Consider the following 23,202-nt stretch of genomic DNA (forward strand, 5'->3'; position numbering starts at 1 on the left):
AATCATGGAACACAGACTGGAGCATCCCTTGCGGCACACCCCAAAAATTGGCCAAACCATACAAATGTGATAGATCATCCATTTTGTCCGCGGTTTATACAGACTCGGAATACAAGGGTGGGTAACCCTGATGACCCATGGGCTGAGACAATTTTATGAAATGGGTCCCGTGAAGTGGAGAGTGGGTAGCATGTAGTGGTGTGTCCAGAACCGACCAGGTCCCAGAGTAAGGATGGGTGCTGTTGTGGTGGCGAGGGTGGGGGAACTATGGGTAGCTACTTATGGGTCTAGGGTGCAGATGTTGGCTGATGTTGGCCAGTATGGACAGCCCTAGGGATGCAAGCGAATGTGTTCATTGGGCAGAGGCGTCACCCAACGAGCAGCCACACCCACTGCAAGACCCACTAAAGCAAAGTGTAATCTATAGGGCAAGGAACGGAATAGCCAGATGTAGATGTATATATGTAGAACTATGTGTGTGTATATTTACCCATAGTGAGATAGAGATATGCCTCTCCCTCTCTGTAGTACGAATGTATATATACAGAGAAAGAATACAGATACATACCCACATATGAATATATGCATATGCAGACAACCATAGACCCATATGTCGTTAGATTATATATATATATATATATATATATATATATATATATATATATATATATCTACAGCAAGATATAAATATGCATGTATGCATACATATGCAGATATATCTGTATATATTAATGTAAATAGGTAAACAGAGATATATATGTTACAGTAAATATACACATGTATATAGCTAGGATATGATACAGCAGTTACGAGTAACATATGTTCACAGGCCAGCCATATGTTGGTGGGAGGTCCAATAAACAAACGAGTAACACGTAGCAACCCCCCCCCAGCTTGGCTGGAGAGACATACAGACACACAATAAAGGTAAACACATCACTGCTTCCCAGACCACCGGCAGGATACTACCAGTGAGAGAGATCTGCAAGGTCTAAGGTCTACACTTGAAACATAAACACTGATGTCCCTTGTGGGGCACCAAAAATTAATGATTGGAGCCTGTCCCGGTAATGATTTCTCCAACCAGGCTGTAGATGTACACGGACAAGTAGGTTGTGCAAGCGTGATAACACATGGGTCGACACAACGTACAACATGTGTCCTGACACGGGGAGAGTGGGTAGTTTGTAGTGGTGTGTTTATACCTCACCTGTGCCCACAGTAAGGATGAGTGCTGTAGAGGAGTGTCAGGCAGGGAAACTATGGGTATGCGATTATGGGCCTAGACGTGCAGGTGTTGGCTGGCAGAGCCATGTTAGGACAGCCCCATGGATGTAAGTAATATTCCGATGTGGGCATAGCAGATGCCCATACCTCCCAACCCATAAGAGCACATCCACTGGATAGTCCGAAAACCATTGGGGGAACACATAGGGACCATACCATTGAACTGTCCCTGATTACCAGGGATGTCCCTGATTATGACTCAGAATGTAACTCTATCCCACCTAAACCCTCCTAGAACTAGTGATATTAGGAGGAAAGGTGGTGGAATACACGTAATGAATAACGACAACATTTAAGAGTCATAAACAGTAGTGACAGGAAGTGCATATTCCGCAGACTACCTTAGAAAGATGATAGAATAATAGGTTAGGGCTACCACCTGTCCACCTTTGCAAGGGACAGTCCCTCTTTGGGCAGTTGTGTCCTGCAAAATAATTGAAAATATGGCAAATGTCCTGAGATTTTAGGACAAAGATTTTCCTATATTGTCTGTAGTAGTTGCATAAAACAATTAATTTGTATCTGAAACACCTAAATGTTATAAGAAACAGAATAAGCAACTATAATGCTACAAGAATAAGCTTTTATTTAGGCAAAACAGTGAAGTTCTTTCCTTTGTACTGGCTGTGGGTATGTTTTGCCCTGCAAAATTTGACGTTTCTACATAAAAGTCCCACATTGGGCAATTGAAAAGGTGACAACCCTATAATAGGTATGCGGTAGTATGCCTCGGCCAACGGATGTGGGTTCCAAAACCCAATTACTTGTCTGTATTGAAGAGTCTCAGTTCCCATGTATCAGCCAGATGGGTGCAGATTGTAAGAGGAACACACAAATAATATAAATAAATCACTGGACAGGCCGCTGATTCCGTACAGTCGAACAGCATGCCGTCGCCTAATGGGCAGCCATTCCCAATACTGTAGGCATGTAATCCGATGTAATAGGCATCACAAGGTAATATTGTGGTCCTCGCTCCCACCCAGGGGTGTGAGTGTTAGATGCAAGCACCAATGTTGGTGCATTTGCAAGTGCGGAGCAAGCGGGTGTAAGCCTGTTTGGCTAAGAGTATGCGAGTATTGCACAGGTAAAGCAATGTAGAGGCTAACCAAGTGTAAGAAGCTGCAACCAGAGGTTAGCATTGCTTAACACCATGCAAACCAACGCACATCCGCTCACAACTGCTTTAATGTGCCTTACTCTCTCCGTATCCAATGGCCTTGTTCTGCCCTGCAACAAAATAAACGGCCTCTGCAAGGCTCAGTACCAGGACCCTGCACACACAGCTAATGTGATTTACCAATACGCCATGGCAGATATACAGACAACGGACAGTACCACAAACATATCATACAGCACAGTCATTCAACAGTATAGGAATGTATCCCATCATGTAGATGTATATTTGAGTGTTTATGTCCAGCATATAGCTACATACATATATAGAGATATATCAGGAACATACCATGTGGCAACAAAGCATTACAAACGAATGAAAAGGGAAACACCAGCGATGCCTGTATTATGTAGTGGTGTTGTCCTATGTAATCTCAAGACTCCCTCAGACAGACATGTGTCATTCATACACGCAAACAGTTGTACATTGGCTGTATACATCACTCTGTGCATGTAATGTACATTAACACAACAGTACCTGTCCAATCATTATGTGTGAACAGTACTCATGCAAGGTGCTGTGTGCACCATCATCATCATGATAAAGGTAAATGGGGTAACCCTAGAGGAACCGGTAGTGTTGTATGTACAATGGGGTCATCCTCATCATGTGTACTAGGACCATTTAGGAGTGCTGTACATACCAGAATCATGTGGCTGAGGGACAGGGGTGAGGATAACAGGAGTATGTTGTGATGCATATTACAAGGGTTACATGTGTCCAGTGGGCATGTGTGTGAAATGGACAGCTATGTATAGGACAGATGTTGTCCTAGTAGCTGATTGGCCTTATGTTTCCATAGGGTGAGGGTCGGATGTGGGGGAAGGAGAGTAGGTATGGCCGTGGAGGATAGGTAGGGTAGGATCACAGACAAGACAGCATACAGGGTCAGTAGATGACACATGTGGGATGATACACCTCAGACGGGGATGGGTGTTCGGCATAAACAAGCCCTTGGGAACAGTGGGAAGGAGGTCCCCAGCCATGGGCAGCCGCCACTGCACCTAAACAGCTGCAAAGGAGGCAGTGCTGGGGGCTGTCCAGGAGGGGCAGCATCACCCTGTAAATGTGACACTCCACCCTTGAGCTTGCATATCTGGCTTTTGAACCCCTTAGTGAGCTCCCAACGCAACACTTCCAGGACCGCACGACAGCAGACATGTTCCTGTCTGGTCCTGCTCCCAGGAGGACATGCCCCATCCTCAGTGGTGGTACCACCAGAAGGTGGTGCAGAGCCAACAGAGGTTGAGGTCCAAGGCTGGGCCCCCAATGTGCTGGTGCCCGGTGCCATGGTCAGCTGAAGTGTGACAAGAAGTTCTGCCGGGACCTCCCAACCCATACAGCCTATGGTGTTGCAGTTTAAGCCCACATATGGCTTAGTGATAGACAACAGCATTCAGGATTACCTACAACAGTATGCGTAGATATCACCATCAACCCAACACAACAGATGTATACATTTGCAGAGGGAGCACAACACATGCATATATACTGCATGACATCTGTACAATGTGTAGTAGACGTGTGACCGCACCTATGAACAGTTGCCCATTATTGGCTTGTCACTGGGAACGCCAGACAGCGTCTGTCATACCACTGTTTCATGTGACATATGTCCAGTCAGGGATGTGATGGCAGTAACACATCCCTATCATCATGTACGGTCTACAATCCTCACACTTTGCTCCTGCTGTGCACAGATGTGTGTCCAGTGTGTAACACAGGAAACAAATGGTTCCACACACTGACCAGTTCACAGATGGCCCTACAGTTGGGGGTCCCTCATGAACAAAGTACTGTCTTGTCTGTATTAAAACATGCATCATAGCCATTAATACACACAACATGTTAAAGAGGCAGTAGTCTCAACGCAGCATAGCTACACTTACATGCTGTAGTCATGTGTGGCACATCACCTCCTGTCTTTAGGCTATTTCCCACTGTGTATGATGTTTGATGTACATCCAGATATCATCTGTGATGCCGTTTCAGAACACCACATCCAGGTACCACTCACAGCGATTGTCATGGCCAAATACCAACATGAAGTTCCTAGATAGTGTACTGTGTTTATCTTGTGAATGGCTATGGGAACACCATCACAGCTGTTCCACATGCAATCAGCTAGAGGAAGACTGCAATAGGTGCAGAGGCCATCATCTGATCATGTCCATCACTTACAATACACATGCTGCTGCCAAGCAGGTGTACACCTCCACATCCACCAGAGTGTGTTTGAGAGGGACAGGCAAAGTACACCAGAGAAGGGCTTGGAGACTAAACCCTAAGCATCACCTGCCACACACCTAACAGTACAGGGGTCAAACCCATGACTGACTAGTCATTACTATTATATGTGCATGAAGTTACTACATGTGCCACAAAGCCGACATGTTGCTGTGCTGTAAGAACATATATGTGTGTAGGTGAGAGACATCTGCAACAGAGATATAGTAGACATACATTAGGTGTAGCACACATGGCTGTCCACATGAACAGATGCCATTGTCACCACAACCACACTCTCTAATGGACTCGCATTGACACTCTTTTCCAGGGCCACAAATACACAACCTAACTACTTAGTTTGCCACACTGCAGTAATGCACAGGACTACATGCACCACAAGGGATATCTGGAGGTTCTATGGGCTAGGGCATGTGAAAGTGTTTGACATCTGTTAGTATGCCAACAAGGGTTATACTGGGAGTGACTGTGGTTGGGAGCATCATAACCCACAAACAGACACAAGGTGCCAGTACTGGCATGCATGTATGCATTGCTTCATGGGTGTGTAGTGTCTGGCTGTGCAAGATGGCTGTACAAGGCTGGATGAGGGGTAATCCTTGGCATCGCATCACCCGACAATGGTGTGCAGTGCGGCACAGGGGTGTAGTGTCTACAATGTTCCATACAGATGGGTAGTGCATGATCTGCCCTGACATCCTGGTTACCAATGTGTATGGCCATAGCTTTGCAATGCATGCTATGTCTGTGTTTGATAGTCCTTCACATGGACATTGCCTGGGATGTGCATGTCCCACAATACTGTACAGTGACATGTACAGGTGTACCTGGTTTGGCAGGCACATGTTATGTACACAGACTGTTATCCCTCGATATGCCAATACTGGCCTGGTGTGGCAAAACCTGCTTATAGTCATCAGGTCAACCCTGAACCTGCATTGATAGCATGATACAGGTATTCCCTAGTGTCAGTGGCATTGGTCCATACAGGGCACATGTGTACAGCATTGTATGGCCTCTGTAGATCACATTTGATGGCACCACATATGTTGCAGGCATCCAGTGGGGAACATAGTGAAGGCACATTGTCCGCAAATATGTGCCTATTGTACCGCTGTACAGGGTGCCATGTCCTCTGCAGCCCACTGCATTCACACCATGCCTACTATATGTCATCAATGTGCATGGTACTAGCAACATAGTGGGATATCCTAGGCAAGTGTGTCTGTGTATGGCATATGGGTGCAGGACATATACCGGGTACTAGTAGGGTTGCATACTTTGTTCACCAGGCCTTTTGCCAACACAGTCCCATGGCTGACTGACAGCTGAACTCCTCGTGACGTGGCCAATGTGTCATAAGACGGACACCATATAGGAAAACTACAGAATCCACTCCGCAACATGTCCAGTGGTTTGACACTCACAGCCACCTCTACACAGGCTCTGACAGCCAAACACACACACTTGCCATGTCCTGTATTCGAACCCCTACCTACTGTATCACACTGCAGCAGTACGCTTTTAGGGCACATGCTACGGTGAATACTGGGTTACAGCACTCTTACAGGTGTATTCCTAGGTGGGTGACAACAGCAGGATTGACAAAGGTGGTCATGTGACTTGTCCAGAGAGTGCCTACTCTACAAAGCACTGTACTTGTCTCACACAGGCAGACACGCACACACACACACACACACACACACACACACACACACACACACACACACACACACACACACAGTTGGCAAGTCTGGGATTAGAACACCGACCTAACTACTTTATTATACTACAGCATTACGCAGTTACAGAACGCGCTACCGAGATTACTGGGTCACGGCACTCCCCGAGGTGTATTTCTATGTGGGTGACATCATCAGCCTTGCCAAAGGTGGGTATAGGAATTGTATGGAGTGTGAGCAGTCTAAAAGCATTATTCAGTCCTCAGGCAGATGGAGACAAACAACACACACACACACACACACACACACACACACACACACACACACACACACTGCTTCCCACCACATCCAAACAAACCATCCTACACTATGTGTAGCCCCCCCTGCACCCCCCATGTGGGTAGCTGTGCCCCCCATGCCTCCCTACTTTAATATTCTACCTCCTAGATTGCACAGATGCGCAAAGCAAACCCACACCCACACATTACAGTCCCCCAGGAACACACACCACACTCGGAACACACACTTACACACACTACAGCCCTCAGAAACACACTTATACACAGTAACCTACCTGAACCACAACACCAGAAGCACTAACTAAATGTCCCTTAACATCGGGATTTTAACACTTACGCTTCTGGTGTTGTGCTACTGTGGTATTTCAGTCTTTAAGCCACGTGTTTATGCGCATTGGTATCTCAAGCATTCGGTATTTGGTAGGTATCCCATTTATATGTACCTCCATGGTTGTGTAGATGTTGTTAACCTATCTATATATCTACATATATATGTATATCCCTATATATCGACATATATCTCTCTCTGCCTCTCTCTCTATATATGTTGATTTATATATATATATATATATATATATATATATATATATATATATATAGATATATACACATATATATATATATATATATATATATATATGTATATGTGTGTGTATAGCATACACCTTTCATTGGGTACATTTCTACACAATCCTCCCTTTTGTGTTTTAACCTGTCAGAATACACAACTGCTGTTGGTACATCTCAGGTAGCTTAGTGGTAGGTTATTGTGAAGACTGAGTACATGGTTGTGTGTTCTAATCCTGGCAGTGGTCATTTTACCTCTCAGAGCAAGCACTGGTAGTGCAAGGGTGATTAACGCACATTTCAGCGGTTGTGGGCGGCTTTGCCTGCACAATGTTCAGCAAAGGTTAAACCTGTGTGGCACTTATCCATGTAGTCATGTTTAAGCGCCGCTTACCGGCACTTACTGGTGCAATAACCTGCTAATGTCTGCTTAAAAGTGCTTTAATAACCTGCATCCAACATCCCTTATTCGGGACCTCAAAATGACACTACTGCAAACAAATGTGTAAGTCAGTTGGTGTACATATGTATGATACCTGTTAATGTTCATATGTTTGTTGAAGTCAGTTTGCAATGTGACCCGACATGGTGTATTATGGATGAGAATGGTTCTTGTTTTGTGTCCTTTATACATTGTGCCCATACTCCATGTGTACCCCTCCATTTCACGTAATGAACATTTGACACAGGCCCTCCTTGATGCATATTCCATTAGCCAGCGGTCCTCCCCCACACCGATCTCCACATACACAGCAACCATTGCTTCTATGGGGAATTAGGTTTATATTAATAGTTATAATACCAGAGCGGCATGTGTTTTGCGTACACTTCTATCCATTTGGAATGCTTCTGTGTCGCAAAGTCTGTTCATAGATGTTTATATATATATATATATATATATATATATATATATATATCTATATATATATATATATATATATATATATATATATATATATAGTTATAGATGTTACTGTATACATACATACATACATACACACACACATATATGTATATATATATATATATATATATATATATATATATATATATAGATATACATATTTCTATGTGCACACATCAGTGACATGCATATATATATGTATATGTATATATATATATATATATATATATATATATATATATATATATATATATATATATATATATGTGTATATATATATATTTAGTATTAATTTGTAACACTTATACATATGTAGACTTGCATATGTTAATTCACACATTACAGTATATTACACAAAGTGACTGTCCCATTTGTGGTCTATACTGTGAAATGTCTGTAGTATAAGGTGTAGGCTAATGACCACTTATCATGTATACATGTTAGGTGGCTTAGTGTTAGGTCCCATGACTAGGTATGCATGGTCCAGGGTTCAACACCTGCGATGTATTAGACATGTTTTACTACGGAATAAGGCTAATTTAAGCCGTTGTACTCAGGTTTAATGGGCTTTGTGTGACATTATACCAGCGGTTGTACACAGTTAAACAAACTTTACATCCTACAACCTGTGCACGCAAATATGGCCACTTCTGCTAACTACTCAGAATATATACATTTCAGTGACATAACATCTCACTATGTGCTTACGTAACTTTACATTCTGTTAACTGTACTCTCCAGCACACATGGGTTTATGTGTGTTCCAAATGTTTATTATTCTGTGGAATACTACCTATATATGCAAGCTGTGGTTAAGGTATACTATGTAATATGTAAATCATCTCTGATTTTATTGGGATTTGAACCAGGACTGCACAGATATTATGCAAATGCTGTAGCCATTACACTATTGACATTAACATTCCTTCTGCCTATTTCCTATGTCCATGAATCCTATGTGTAAGCTTGGCTACGCAACAGGCGGAGCCACCCAGACCCAGTGAGCTTCTCAAAATACCGACATAACACATGAATTGAGAGACATTAACATCCTAACTACATTTGGCATAGCCACTCACTGACACACTTCAGGGGAAACCTTGATGTGTGACTGGGCAACAGTATATACACCTCTGGGATCATGTGTCCCAGAAACATACAGCCAGGGTGTGGGGGAGCCACTCCAGTTTTATAGTTGCAAGACCTGTTGGGAAAATTGAATGCTGTTGGGTTGTCATGTTAACATGCCCTTTTGAGATCACTGTGTGCCCCTATCACCCTACAGCACCCCAGTCTTCAACAGCATCAAACAACACTGCCTGGAATCACTTAATTGGCTATGCTTGACAGAGGCTCAGTTACTTCATCAGTGGTGCAGGTAAAGCCACCATACTGTAGCTATGCTTCTAAATGCCCTTGGGCAGATAGCCTACTACCTATCTGTGAACCTGTACAGTGCAGGCCATCTCCAACATCATATGTGATTATACAGAGTTTTCTGATAACAATATGCAGTGTAAAATCACCATATAGTCAGACAACAGTTAAGTACAGCAATAGCATACAGACTACTGATACATAATCACTCCAAAAGCCTATCTTGGCAGCTAGTGGACTTGTATAGGTTTCAGGCTTTGCATTACTTACCAGTAGGTTACCTACAGGAAAGATGGGACACAAGCACAGATGGGAAACATGCCTGCAACAATGCCATACCAACTTGCGTGTGTCAGCCTAAGGCTTTGGAATGCTGAGCAAGGCTATTGGCGCCCCCATGGTGCCGTTTTTAGGCAGGTCTCAGAGGTGAATCCCACCTCCATGAACTGCACAATAGCGGAATCAATGAGGGTTAAGCTACTCAACACCAGGGGTAGTACTCCCAACATGCACGCACTCGCAGCACCCCTCAGTATGGACAACATCAACATCTGTTCTGTGACTGGGACCTGCATAAGGCTCCTGTGAGCACACCGACACTACCAGACTACAACCCATAACACACATTTCAGCCACTGAACATGGACTGGCGCAGACATGGAGGGGGTGTATCCATATTCATCGAGGATACCTACACCTCCAAGTTAGTGGGGCAGCATGATACCTCTGTGATCATCCATGTGCAGCTAACATCAGCCATGACTGCAATGCAAACTGTGAGCTGCTACAGATAACCCTCCATGACCCAGGAGCACCACTACAACTATCTGGAGACAGTGGTAAATATGACAGTCCTAATGTTATTGGTCAATGTCAGCTACCCTACACTTAACTGGATAACCTACTCAAGTATTCACTTCCAGGCCCAGCACGTCCTGGGATTTATCACCTCATATGGCCTGTATCAGTTGGTGGATGGACCTACAAGAGGTGAAAACATACTAGAAGTGGTAATCACTGACATGTGCAACAGGTGCACTACAACAAAGGTAAACCGGTCACTGATTAGATCTGACCATTAACTATTCACTGATGATTTCCACTCCCAACCATCTCCCCCACCCAAGGAACACACAGTGAATACCTTTCCTACAGCTAAATTCACAGTACTAATGACAGAGGTGGGAGGGTTCACAGCCCCCATGCTCAGGGATGACACTGCTCAAGATACAGACAGAATTACAAATGCACTCTATAAGCACCTACAAAGATGTATGGGTCGTGCCATCAAAGGTAAACCAGGACTCGCTACTCCTACACAAGGACACCAGTCTGCTTAACCCCTGCATTATACAGGCTATACAACAGAAGTAGGACAGTAGTCCAGAACAACAGCAAATCCCAAGACATGCAGACGTCCATGACCAGTATTAGCAAGATACTTATGTTACTCGTGTAATCCAAGGCTGACATCCACAGGTAAATAGGCATGGATTTGGAATATGACCACAAAGGCTTATTTGGCTGTGTCAAGGATGTAAGCAGTAACACGCAGATTTGCACTGTGCTGGTGCAATATTGCACTGAATATACTGACCCTACTGATATCAACAACACACTTGATACATTCGGAGCAAGCTTCACCCCCTACAGGGCCCACAACAATACCCAAAACGTACAGTATCCCAGATATCTGAGACATACAGGTGGTAATGGCCCTTTCAAATGGCATGACAGAGCATCAATGGAGGCAGATGGTGTCCCAGACTGCATCCTGCAGACACTACAAGACAAAGTGACCCCCTGCCTAATATAGCAATTCAGCATCAGCCTCTACACAGGCTGCATGGCCATACACTGGAGCATGGCAACAGCTATTCCACTCCACCAAGGTGGTGACACAACTAACCATGGTAACTATCATCCCATAAGCCTGAGTAGCCTGATCTGCATGGCTATGGAGCGCATCCTCATGGCACTCATTAACATAGACAATGGTAACCTCCAGACACATGACCCAACCCAGGTCAGCTTGATTGAGTGCAGATCATGCCTACTGAACCTGTTTGACATCTTACAGTCACCTAGACTTTAGGTGTGGTGTGTGGTAGTTCACACATACTACCTGGACCTCGCCAAGGGTTTTGACACCATTCCCCACTCAGGTATTATTTGTACACTCACCAGCCAGTAAGTACACCCATACATCACAGGTTGGTTTGCCAACAGGCTTACACACAGAACCCACATGGTAAGCCTAGCAGCCTCCAGGTCCAACTCTTGACCAGTCACAACTGATGTCCCACAGGACTCAGTCCTGGGACCCCTACTGTTTGCCATAAAATTCTCAGATGTACAGGCTAACACAGGTGGACTACATCAGGCTGTGTTTGATGATTACTGCAGACTGGGAGCCATAACTGACAGTCCAGCTGCCACAGACATCCTTCAAGGGGCCTCACATAGACCAACACAGGATATCAGAGCCATGGCCTCCAGCTAAAGGCCACATACTGCATGGTCATTTCATTTTGGGACACTACACACACACATATTAACACATGAGTGGCAGACACTATAATTCAGACGATGTATTGGGTATGTGGGGACTACATTACATAGTGATCTCTCCTTTGACAATCATATCTATGAAGTAGTTATGTAGGCCATCTGATTACTTAAGGGTTCGCATCTAAACAGACGTAGGTTATTGTGCCCCTTTACTCATCAATCCCATAATCGAGTATGATACCCATTTTTGGATGTACCTCAGAAGACACATCCAACAGCTGGAAGGGCACGGACGTACCTCGCCAAGAGGGATAATGCCCTCAGACATATGTCATATGCTGCCAGACTGCATAAACTCTTTCATTACTCAGTGGCATCTCATTTACTCCGAGATGATATTTGCTGGCCAACAAAGCAGTGTCCAATTCAGGCTTAATGGATATGCTCCACCTATGGGAATCCATGTCACAGTGAGCCACACACTTTAATGAGCTACACCTTGCCACAACCATAACTAGAAGATGCTGGAGTGACAGATTCCTGTCACGGGTACTCCCCATGCTTTGGAACTACATCCCTGATTACTTTATATGGAGCCCCTCACTAACACTCCAGGGAATCCTTGTAGAGTGAGTGGGGAACAGTGGATACACCTCAGGGATCCCACAATTGGCTCCACTCCACAGAGGGACAGTTAGTTAATGAATGGGGTGGCGACAGCAGACACATTTTGGCTAAGCTTATGAATGGCCTCGGGCAGTTTGGAATGTACCTACCTATGTACCTATGAGCCTATACATACAGTATCAGCACATTCTGATAGCTTAATGTACTGTTCAGGTATTGACTTACCTTGTGCCAATGGCAGGTGTGTGTACAATAGTTGAGGGCTGCCTATGTAGGATACACACAGTAGACCACCTATGCATGACAATTTACAGGGGGTCATGTTTGTGTGCCATCCATGTTTGCTGTGTGTGCAGGTGGAGAAGGGTGTCAGTCCGTGGTTGCCTACACTGTTAGTGTGTGTGCTATATGTTCCCTCTTTGCCAAGGCATGGGCATACTGGGCACACCTCCATCTGCCTACGGGGGCTTGCACAGGGTGTTCGTGGTCTCAGTCCCTCTGTGCCTGTGGGGCCCCTGGCAATGGTGGTGGGCTGTGAGGGACTTCACCATTCTGTCCCTGCAACAGCTTTTTCATATTGTGTAGCATGGCACATACTATGAAGATGTGGGCACACATGCCTGGAGAGTACTGCAAGGCCCCACCAGATATGTCCAAGCAATGGAACTATGATTTCAGCATCCCAAACACACACACTATGATGATTCTGGTTTCTGCATGTGCCTCGTTATGGCGTTCTTGCATGGGTGTATGTGCATTTCTGATGGGAGTCATCATCCACAGTTCCAGTGCATAGCCAGCATCCCCCACCAGGTGGTCATATGGGATGTCCCCCTGGCAAATACCTGATACAGCTGTGAGGCATGCCAGATGTGGGAGTTGTGATAGCTTCCAGGGCTACCAGCACACACATCCATGATAATGCCCTGGGCATTGCACACGACCTGGCAGTTGATGGAGAGGTATCCCTTGTGGTTTATGTAGTGCCTACCCTGCTCACCGGGTGGTGTCTTGATGTGTATGTGTGTGCAGTCTGTTGCACCCAGTACCTCTGGGTAGTCTGCCACATGGCGGAAGAGATGCATATTGCTGGCCAACTCCTCCTGCATTCGGGGGAAGTGTATGTGCTCATTGGCATGTGGTAACATGGCATCCAGGAACTGGTGGAGTACCCTGGATGCTGATGTCTGTGAGATCCCCATGATATCCCCAGTTGGCCTTTGAAAGGTACCTGTGGCTAGTATTCTCAAGCTTACACATACCTTCGTGTCCACTGGGTTGAGTTCCCCTCTGTTATTTCTGGCTCTGAGGCATGGCCGGCACAGCTCAACAAGTTGCTGTATGGTGTCCCTGTCCACCCTGTAATGCTCTACTATCTCCAGATCATGTAGCCCCTGGCAGGTTACCCTGGATCTGAACTCTCTTCTCCTCCTCCGGTGCCTGTGATGGTTGTCGGCATCAACCTCCACACCACCGTCAGTCTCCAACACATGCTGGTGAATCAAAGCTATGGCAGCCCCTAACATGTACATATTAAAAGTTCCCCGTCTGTATACACCAATGGTGCAGAGTGTCTGGGAATACACAAGTGTGTGTGAGGTGCTTTCACACTTTATACTATTGTGCAATGGATGCTGCTGGTGTAATTGGGTGTGTATGTGCAATTCCAGCTGCAGGGTATCTTAATTATGGGTTTTACAGCAGGTACTGCTATTGTGGGGCCTTTGGTGTTGAATTACGCTTGGCTGCCGTGATTCATCTATTGCCCTTTACTTCACTTTTCAACCCAATTCCCCTCCCATTGTCAAGCATGCATCCAGCTGCCGTCTTTCTTGTTTTGTACTTTCCCAACCCAGGATTGTGTAGCGAAATGTGTTATGTAGCTTATCTACTGCAAGTTCGCTTTGTTCTGCTGTGACAGTTCTCTTTTCTTTGCAGTACGGCACCTTCCCTTTCCTGTTCTGCAGGTAGCTGCTAGCAGCCTTGTTAGCTGTTGTCAATGGCCCACTGTGGGTTCCTAGGTGTTAATTACTCATTTGTACTCCAGTTACCATGCTGCAGCATTTCCTTATTGTCTTCCCGTATCCTTCCTGTTTCAGCTGTGGTGCGTGCCACACACAGCCATTTACTTGGTTTCGAGCGAGTTTTCATCCACGTTCACATGCACTTTCGGTTACCTTGTGTGCTCTCAGCTAAGCAAATCTATGGCTACTTCCACACCCCTATCCTGTGGTTTTGCTTAGCAACAGGCAAACCGGATTAGCAATGCTCCAATGTGCTTACAGCTAAGGTGGCGCACCCCTCTCTTGATGTCATCTTTATCTCCAGGCCACACCTCGGTGTTGTACTGCTACGCTATGACGTATATCCTTATGCTGGCAGGGATTTTGCGATTCAGTATTACCTGTCTGATTTGCATGGCATTGACTACTAATTCCTAGTTACCGAGCAGAACACTGTCACAGACCCTTAGCAACCCTTGCACCATGGTTGTGGTGTAGCATGCATGCCCTTGACTATTATGGGGAATTCAAGAAATGTGTTACATTGCAGTTTTATTACATATAAATATATTTTCATTGTGATCCCTTTTGCGCACCGATGCACTGCAATTTTACTTTGTGTTAGTGTGACCATGACATTAAATGTTTTATGTGTTGTGCATGTTTTTTTATGCCAATGGCTATATATTTAGCCATTGGCATATATTAACAGTATAATACGCGAGGTTGGTCGGCTGTCATGGCTCTGATTTTATGTTTGAAAAAAATGTAAACTCTTTTTTCGGTTTACATTTCTGCATGCTTACGCTATGCCTCCACCACTTCATGAATCACTATATACCTTCATTTGCATGCTACACTGCTGCACATGGTGTAATTAGCATACATGCGCCGGGAGCTGCGCAGCTGTGGTGTACATAGGCAGAGCATGTGGAAACAGCTCGTACCTGAATCACTCGGCAGCTCGTGTTAGATCGCCGACACTACGCCTGCGCCTGGCACAAGCTTCATGAATCCCGGGGCATAAGATACATCTAATATGAATACTCCTTAGGCTGTAATTCTACATTGGAAGCTGTTATGTCCCCCTGTCCTTCAGAATAATGCAGTGCCCTAATCACTGCCTTAGGTCCCGTATGCCCCACTGACAACTGAACAACTGTTTGGTGACATTTCATGAACCATTCCTTCTCTAGAAAGAAAAGCAACATTCCTGGAGGGTACAGTAACCTGGCATGGATGTTTTTCTTCAGTACATTACTTTTTTAATATAAATTAAATGAGCATAAACCTTCATCTTTCTGTGGCCTCTCAGAAATTTAGATTTCAAATAATCGAAATACTTTTCTATTAGCATAACAGAGTACTTGCTGCTATCATCATAGCAGAGTACCTGTTGTAAAGATGCCCAGTTATGTATCATAGCAGAGTACCTGTTGTAAAGATGCCCAGTTATGTATCATAGCAGAGTACCTGTTGTAAAGATGCCCAGTTATGTATCATAGCAGAGTACTTGTTGCTATCATAATAGCAGAATAATTGTTTTAAAGATAGCCAGTTATGTAAATAACAAGCTGCCACACCAATGCTAACCTTCTTATCTCTTCATCATCCAACTGTGGATGCGGCACTTATACTGCTGTCTTACTCTTTTTGAGCCTATATGTAGAGACTCTAAATTAGGCTTGAATCATACCGAGGGCTTTAGCCTTGAAAAGGACTGATAAGTCCAATGTCATTAGCAGATTATCATTATATGCAAATCATTTTTGAAGATCCCTTGCATGACTACAGGCACAGCCTCAATACATATTAAACAAAAGCCTGCTGCATTTACTTACCAGTTAGTCCAGCAGGTTAATGCAGGAGTTTCATCCATCAAAGCTGCAGAGATCAAATCCCCTGTCTTACTACTCTGATTTTTTAATTTATTATTAATTGCCATATTTTATCCCTGGTGTGTAATGATAGTGCAGAAGACAATACCCTCTCTGGGAGGGTAAAAGTTTTAACATTTTTTATGCCTTTTAATGCACACTACTAATTCCTGGTGTCTATGGATCCCCCTTGTAAATATGTGCATGGTGTGGAAGAACTACCATGGCAGGGCTAGCCACCTGACAGTGTAAGCTTTGGCTCTAGGTGATTGTCACTGTTGAAATATCACCCCAACCCCCCTCTGCAAAAAAATGAAAAAAAAGGGGTTGTGGATGGATGGATGGATCATTTAAGACGTTTTATATTGAGTATCCCTCATGCCTGCTGTCCCTCACCCCCCCTACCCCACATTGTGTTTATGTGCTTTTCAGGCATGTTGAACCAAGTAATCCCTGGTGTCTACTGTACCCCACCCCACCCCAGATCCCTGTTCTGATTAAGTGCTGCTCAGGCAAAATAACGTGTAGAGAATTATCCCTGGTGGTGGAGTTGCCCTACCCTCAATCTCTGTTCTGTTTATGTGCCACTGATATAGGCTCTGTTCATTACTCTAACAGTGTGGAAGTATGACAGCCACTCCATCCCACCCATACCTGCATACATGCATGCACACACACATACACTCTCACTTACTCGCAGTCCTTTCAAAAAGCCCACACACATACAGAAAAAGGCTTCTCCCCACCTGATCACAATCACAGATAACACTCATCCATTCACAAACACACACACACACACACACACACACACACACACACACACACACACAACCCCTTGCATACACACACACACACACACACACACACACACACACACACACACACACACACACACACACACACACACACACACATACACACACACACACACACATACACACACACACACACACACACACACACACACACACACACACACACGAACACACATGCACACACACAAGCCCTTGCATACACTCACAGACACTCACACACACACACACATACACACACACATCCCCTTGCATACTCTCATACATACACACACACACACACACACACACACACACACACACACACACACACTCACTTCCTAACACTACCTTAGCACTGTACTCCCCAATACCCAGAATTTAAGTCTGCTGTGTTCACTACTGTGAGGGTCAGGTGTAGCCATGCTAATCTACACAGTTGCTTGGCTGTATAAATGCCCTCCCAGACTACCACAGACATTTCCAGGGAACAGCACATGGCTGATTAGCATATTATCCTCCATGGACTGCCTGATTAGCATCTAATGTGGCTGCAGAGACAGCCTATCATGGTGCTGCATGTCTTCATGCAAAAGCACACTAGCAGGGCTATACCTTAATGATTTTGACCCACACTGTGTTCTTTCAGACAGTAAATCTGTCCAACACATGCTGTTTGTTTTCTGTTCTCATAGTATTTCTGATTCAAGAAATTTAACAGAAATTTGGCACTGATATTAAGATACACTAACCAGCTCAGATGTATTCACTAATGAGTCAGCCAGATGAAAAACACTTGACTATAATATTTTTGTTCCCTGTATAATTTTAACTCTGCCATGAAATGTGCGTAATGTTTCCCCTGGACCAAATTTTAATGCAGTGTACTCAAAACTGATAAATTTCCTTTATGCTGTAGTATACTAATGATGACATGCTAGGAGCTTGTGGTCAAGTAATTATGGCATATAATCATAATGAATATAGACATTTATTGTTTGTTTCATGATACTTTTATCTCACTTAGGCCTATCAAGCCTATGATGATGCCATCAGCAGTGGACAGCAAGGATTTCTGCTAGAAGAAGATGAAATGAGTGGAGATATCTTCCATTGTACTTTGGGTAATCTGCCACCTGCACAAGAAGCAGCTGTCTGTATCTCATATGTCATTCAGCTCTTTCTAGAAGCAGACCAAGCTGTACGATTTGTACTGCCGGCTGTTCTTAACCCACGCTACTGTCCAGCAGGTAAAATTCCACTTCAGTTCCGGATATAATGTGGTACATGCCTGTCTTTATGGCAAAGTCAGTGCTTGATGATATAAACATTCCCCTTTTAAGTTTTATCTTTGCAGAGACTAAATTCAAATCAACAAGGAAGACAAACTTCGGGACACTGGTGAAAAACCATAAAGAAGTAAGCACTAGTGCTTGTCATATCACTTTTAGTCAGAGCACAAATATTCACAGCTGGAATAAACAGTTTTAGTTTTTGAAATTTTTAGTACATTGAAGCTCCGTTGTTACATGTGCTGGGTTTTGGGTCTTGGTTGCTAGAAATTGAGAAAGAGTAAAAGTGAATTTTACTTTTATTTTACATCTTTTCCCTTTTCTCCACATTTGAGCAACTTCAAAAATAGATATATAGAAATCATGGGTGTGGGGATTTGCCTTCATAGGGCAGGAGGTCTTGCCCCCAAGACAGACGGCAGTGTGGTTCTGTAGTATTTTGGTATGTTAACTGCATCTCAGTTAAGTGAGATTAATGCTGCATTAATCAAAATAAATCCAATAAAGGAAGATGCTCAACGTTATCAAGGTAGTTCCTTAGCTGATTGGCCTGCCTAATAGCGTGGGATGAGACCAAGAAAAAGGTTGCACTGCAGGTACGAACTGCCTTCCCTACCAGGGATTGAAATCAGAGTGTAAGGAAAGAGAAATAGATAGGGGAGTCCTAAGATAAATATCTTCAGTGGTAGAGTTTTTATTCAAACCTAGAACAGAAGCTGCTCTTATTAAAGCAGTAATTAGTAGGGCATATAAAAATATTGCATGATAACTATAAGAATCAATCCGAGGAGAATATAAAAGATTGGGAAAAGAGACAGAAAAAGCAGTTTACAAGTAACAATAAGAGGACATATGTATGCCGACAAATTTCAGCAGGTTTAGAATTTTTGTATGTAAGTGTTTGCATAGGTATCTTAATACCCAAGAAGACTCCATAGAACTTTTCTCATGTAGACAGTAAATGTTGGAGGTGTGATAGGGAAGAAAGAGATAACTGGAAACATGATTTCTAGGAGTGTAATGAGTTAGCAGATTTTAAAACATTCCCAGCATCATACTCTGTCTGAAAAACTGGGGGAGCAAATGGTTGTAACTAAGAAACTGATTCTTTTGACCTGGGACACAGGAGCTCAATTGCATAATTTATAATAAGGCCTTATTAAGTTTAATTCTATTGTCTGCCAAAGAAGTAATCACTAGAAAATGGAAATAAAAATCTAAAGCAACTGTATTTGAAGTACTGAATATTGTAAAAGAGGGAAAAGAACTGCAGGTGGGATCTTTAGAAAAAGGTAAGAGCAAATTACATAGAAATAAATGGAATTTGAGAGAACAATACATGCAGAATAAAGATCAGAAGGAGTGAGGTTTAAAGGAAAACAGGAATTGAGCAGTTTATGTAACATACTGAATGACGGTTACAAAGAAAGAAAACATATGCAATGGATACCCTATGTAAATGATAAAATATTAATATACTTTGTTTTCTTCTCTATTAGTGTATGCGTGCCTATATCTAAATGGTAATGTAACAAAAATGTTCAAAAAAAAAAAAAAGAATTGGCCTGCCTAAAAAGTGCTTATGTTAATTTGAAATTTCTTTACTGCCCCTTCTACCAGCCCTCCCCCCAAAGAATGTAATAACTGCAGTCTGTCTGGCTCGAAAGCAGCCAGTACAAGGACTGCTGCTTCCAAGCATTGTTAAGCATAGAAACAGAGATTTTTAGGTGGGCTGTAGACTATAAGAGTATATTTGCCCAAAGAAAACATGTCTGTGCTACTTTTTTATTTTTTGTCTCTGTTCCAACACTAACTACATTTCTTTCCTGTATAATTCTTTATTACAGAGTTGATGAAGTAGACATCACTATAATGGCTGGTGAAGTGATTTTTGTAACAGATTTTAAAATAGCATGTCAGAAAGGATGAATCATCCCTAATTGATGTGACATGCACAATGAAGCCAAATTTCATGTCAGAAAGGATGAATAATCCCTAATTGATGTGACATGCACAATGAAGCCACTTCCATGTTTCCATGCAGTTAACCACAAGGTGTCTGCTTCAGCCCTTACCAGTTGTTGAAATAGATGTAGCTGTGGCATCCTCTTACAGTCTCTACTACAGTATGCTTGGCTTTGGCAAATATCTGCACACTTTATCTCAAGAAAGGAGAGATGGCATTGGCTGTATGATCCTGCACACCACAATCCCAGCTGGCATTCATGTTTTAAGGTCTTGGCTAGCAGTTCTACAAACAAGGGCACATATAAGAAGTCCTTTTATGACATCCATGGAAGGTGGACCTAGGGAGAAGCTTGTAGAAAGGGGTGCCACAATACCTCTCAACCTAGAATTATAAAAAATCTGGACAGAGGCCCATGAAAAATAGGTACAAATGGTGAAAAATTATGTAACCCCACCCACTCCAATGGAATTGCGGGATACCAACTTTAAATGCAAACTGAAGAACAGACAAAGTTATTAAACACAAAATAAACAGAACAACAGTGCTTAAATTAAAGCAAACTGCAATTAAATACAACAAAAACAATAAACAGTATGCAACCCATTAGACAAAAAATGCAAACCAACCACAGAGCATCTTCTAGCTGGCACATCATAGATATGAGGGAGTCAGGGACAATAGTAGAAAAGGACAGCAACAAGAATGTGGGATGGCAGTATGCAGAAACTGCACATTTAGGGAAGAATCCTCCTAATAATGCATGTATATTAGGACAATAAATCAGGTATGGATAAAAGTAATATATTAGCAGATGATACTTTTAAAGCTGCAATCTATGATAGTGCTATAGTAGCTGTAACAGCAATCATTAAAACAAATGAGTTGTGGTGTTTATGTAACATATCAACAACTACCCTTTGATATTAATTCCAGCTTTACAGTGGTAATTTTACAATGCACAAAATGCCCTTTTGAAAAGAATCTATTTATTATTCTCACACTCAAAGTACTGCCAAACAATATCTGACCAATTATTCTAAGTCTCAAATAACAATGTATTCCCTGCTAATGTAATTTAATTCACATCTAATAAATGTAAAACAGAGATTACAACTATTTAAAAAGCTTGCTGTTTTATATAGTATACAAGTTCAAAATTACTTCGTAAAAATTCACTATCCTGCAAAGTAAACTAAAGGGATAGTCAAATGCCTTCAAAAAACTGTGCAACCAGAGACCTTGTTGTAACATATCCAGTAATGCAGTGCATGGGAACCAGAAAAAAAAAAAAATCTGTCCCATGGCCAGTAAAAGTAAATCCTTCAAAACTGCAGTCTGTTTTAGAACTGCACAGAGCAAAAACCTAAAGCAAAATGGCTCCAAGCCAGATGTCCTGGCCCAGACTTTGTATGATGCATGTCTATGTCAGGAAAGCCATGCAGTTAGCAAATGTACACTCTACACATGTAGCTGATATATAGTACAGTTTCATATGACAATGTGTGCAGACTTGTAATAATTTCTAGGCTATAAAAAGCCTCCTACTGTTGATACATCTTTTAACTCAACAAGGAAAAATGCCCAACAAATTCTAACTTGTGCCTAGAACTTCCTAGCACTGCATCCACTGGGTAAATCTGTTATGGGGTTACAACCAGAAATATTATCTCCCACCCCTGTGTGCATGCCACCTTAAAGCTAATTACACATTCCACCTTAAAAAATAACAAAAATTATACCTGCAAACAAAACAATGTAAGCCATGTACTGGTCATTGAAGCCATGTACTGGTATTTGAAAACAACAATAGCAAGTGGTCTTTTGTAGCCCATTTTATGGAAAACGACGAGTGTTGTCCCACTCTGTTTGTGTGTCACACTTCACCGTTCAAAAGTTTCATGAAAACTAAGTCAGTAAAGACTGCAGATGTGAACCAAAGCATTCTAGCATTAAAGAGCCACTCACTTCATTACCTGACTTTATTGAAAGGGTCATTACCCATGTTATGAACCCCCCCCTCCATTCACATAAGCACATATTGCAACCTGAAAGTAACGTTGTACATGTATTTATTGTTTTAATAGGGGGTGGAGGAGGCAGTGAGAGGAGATAGGGGGCACCTAAGGGGGACATTGTGTAGGGTGCCAATATAAGCAAAGAAAATCTATCCAAAAAAGGCCAACATATGTGTAAAAACCATAACTAACCATGAAGTGCTGCATAGGGAAAAAATCTTATCTACCCAAAATTAAATCAGAGACCATCATAAGTAAATAAAAGTGGAAAAGTAAAAAACATACAGAGTCATAAGAGAAGATTTTCCAATAACAACTAAAGCACGTGAGAAAGAAAAAAAACATAAAATACAAAAACAAGATAAGCATGGTGTATTGCTTTCTGACAGCTGTTTTATTGTATTTTATTTTAGTCAGCTGAGAGTTTGCTTTCTATAAGCCTTGAGTTGCATGCTGGTAAATATTTAGAAGCTTCTCCAACACAGTCATAATTAAACCTGGACATTCTTCAAAAATCTGCCGCAGTCTAATACCAAAAACAAAGAAAATATTCTTTTTATAGACTTCAGTTTCTTTT

The 23,202-nt window shown here is 42.8% G+C and overlaps 1 protein-coding gene across 1 annotated transcript in view; it reads left to right on the plus strand.

The window, feature by feature from the left end:
• Positions 1 to 23,202, plus strand: part of LOC122809687 (von Willebrand factor A domain-containing protein 5A-like) — a 1,458,063-nt gene that overhangs the window by 188,691 nt on the left and 1,246,170 nt on the right. The window contains exon 5 of the mRNA XM_044081363.1: positions 18,377 to 18,599. Coding sequence (XP_043937298.1) covers positions 18,377 to 18,599 — 223 coding nt within the window. The remainder of the gene's footprint in view (positions 1 to 18,376; positions 18,600 to 23,202) is intronic.

Source organism: Protopterus annectens, chromosome 8.part0 (assembly GCF_019279795.1).
Source record: "Protopterus annectens isolate FY-2018-M chromosome 8.part0, PAN1.0, whole genome shotgun sequence".
Taxonomy (NCBI): Eukaryota; Metazoa; Chordata; order Ceratodontiformes; family Protopteridae; genus Protopterus; species Protopterus annectens.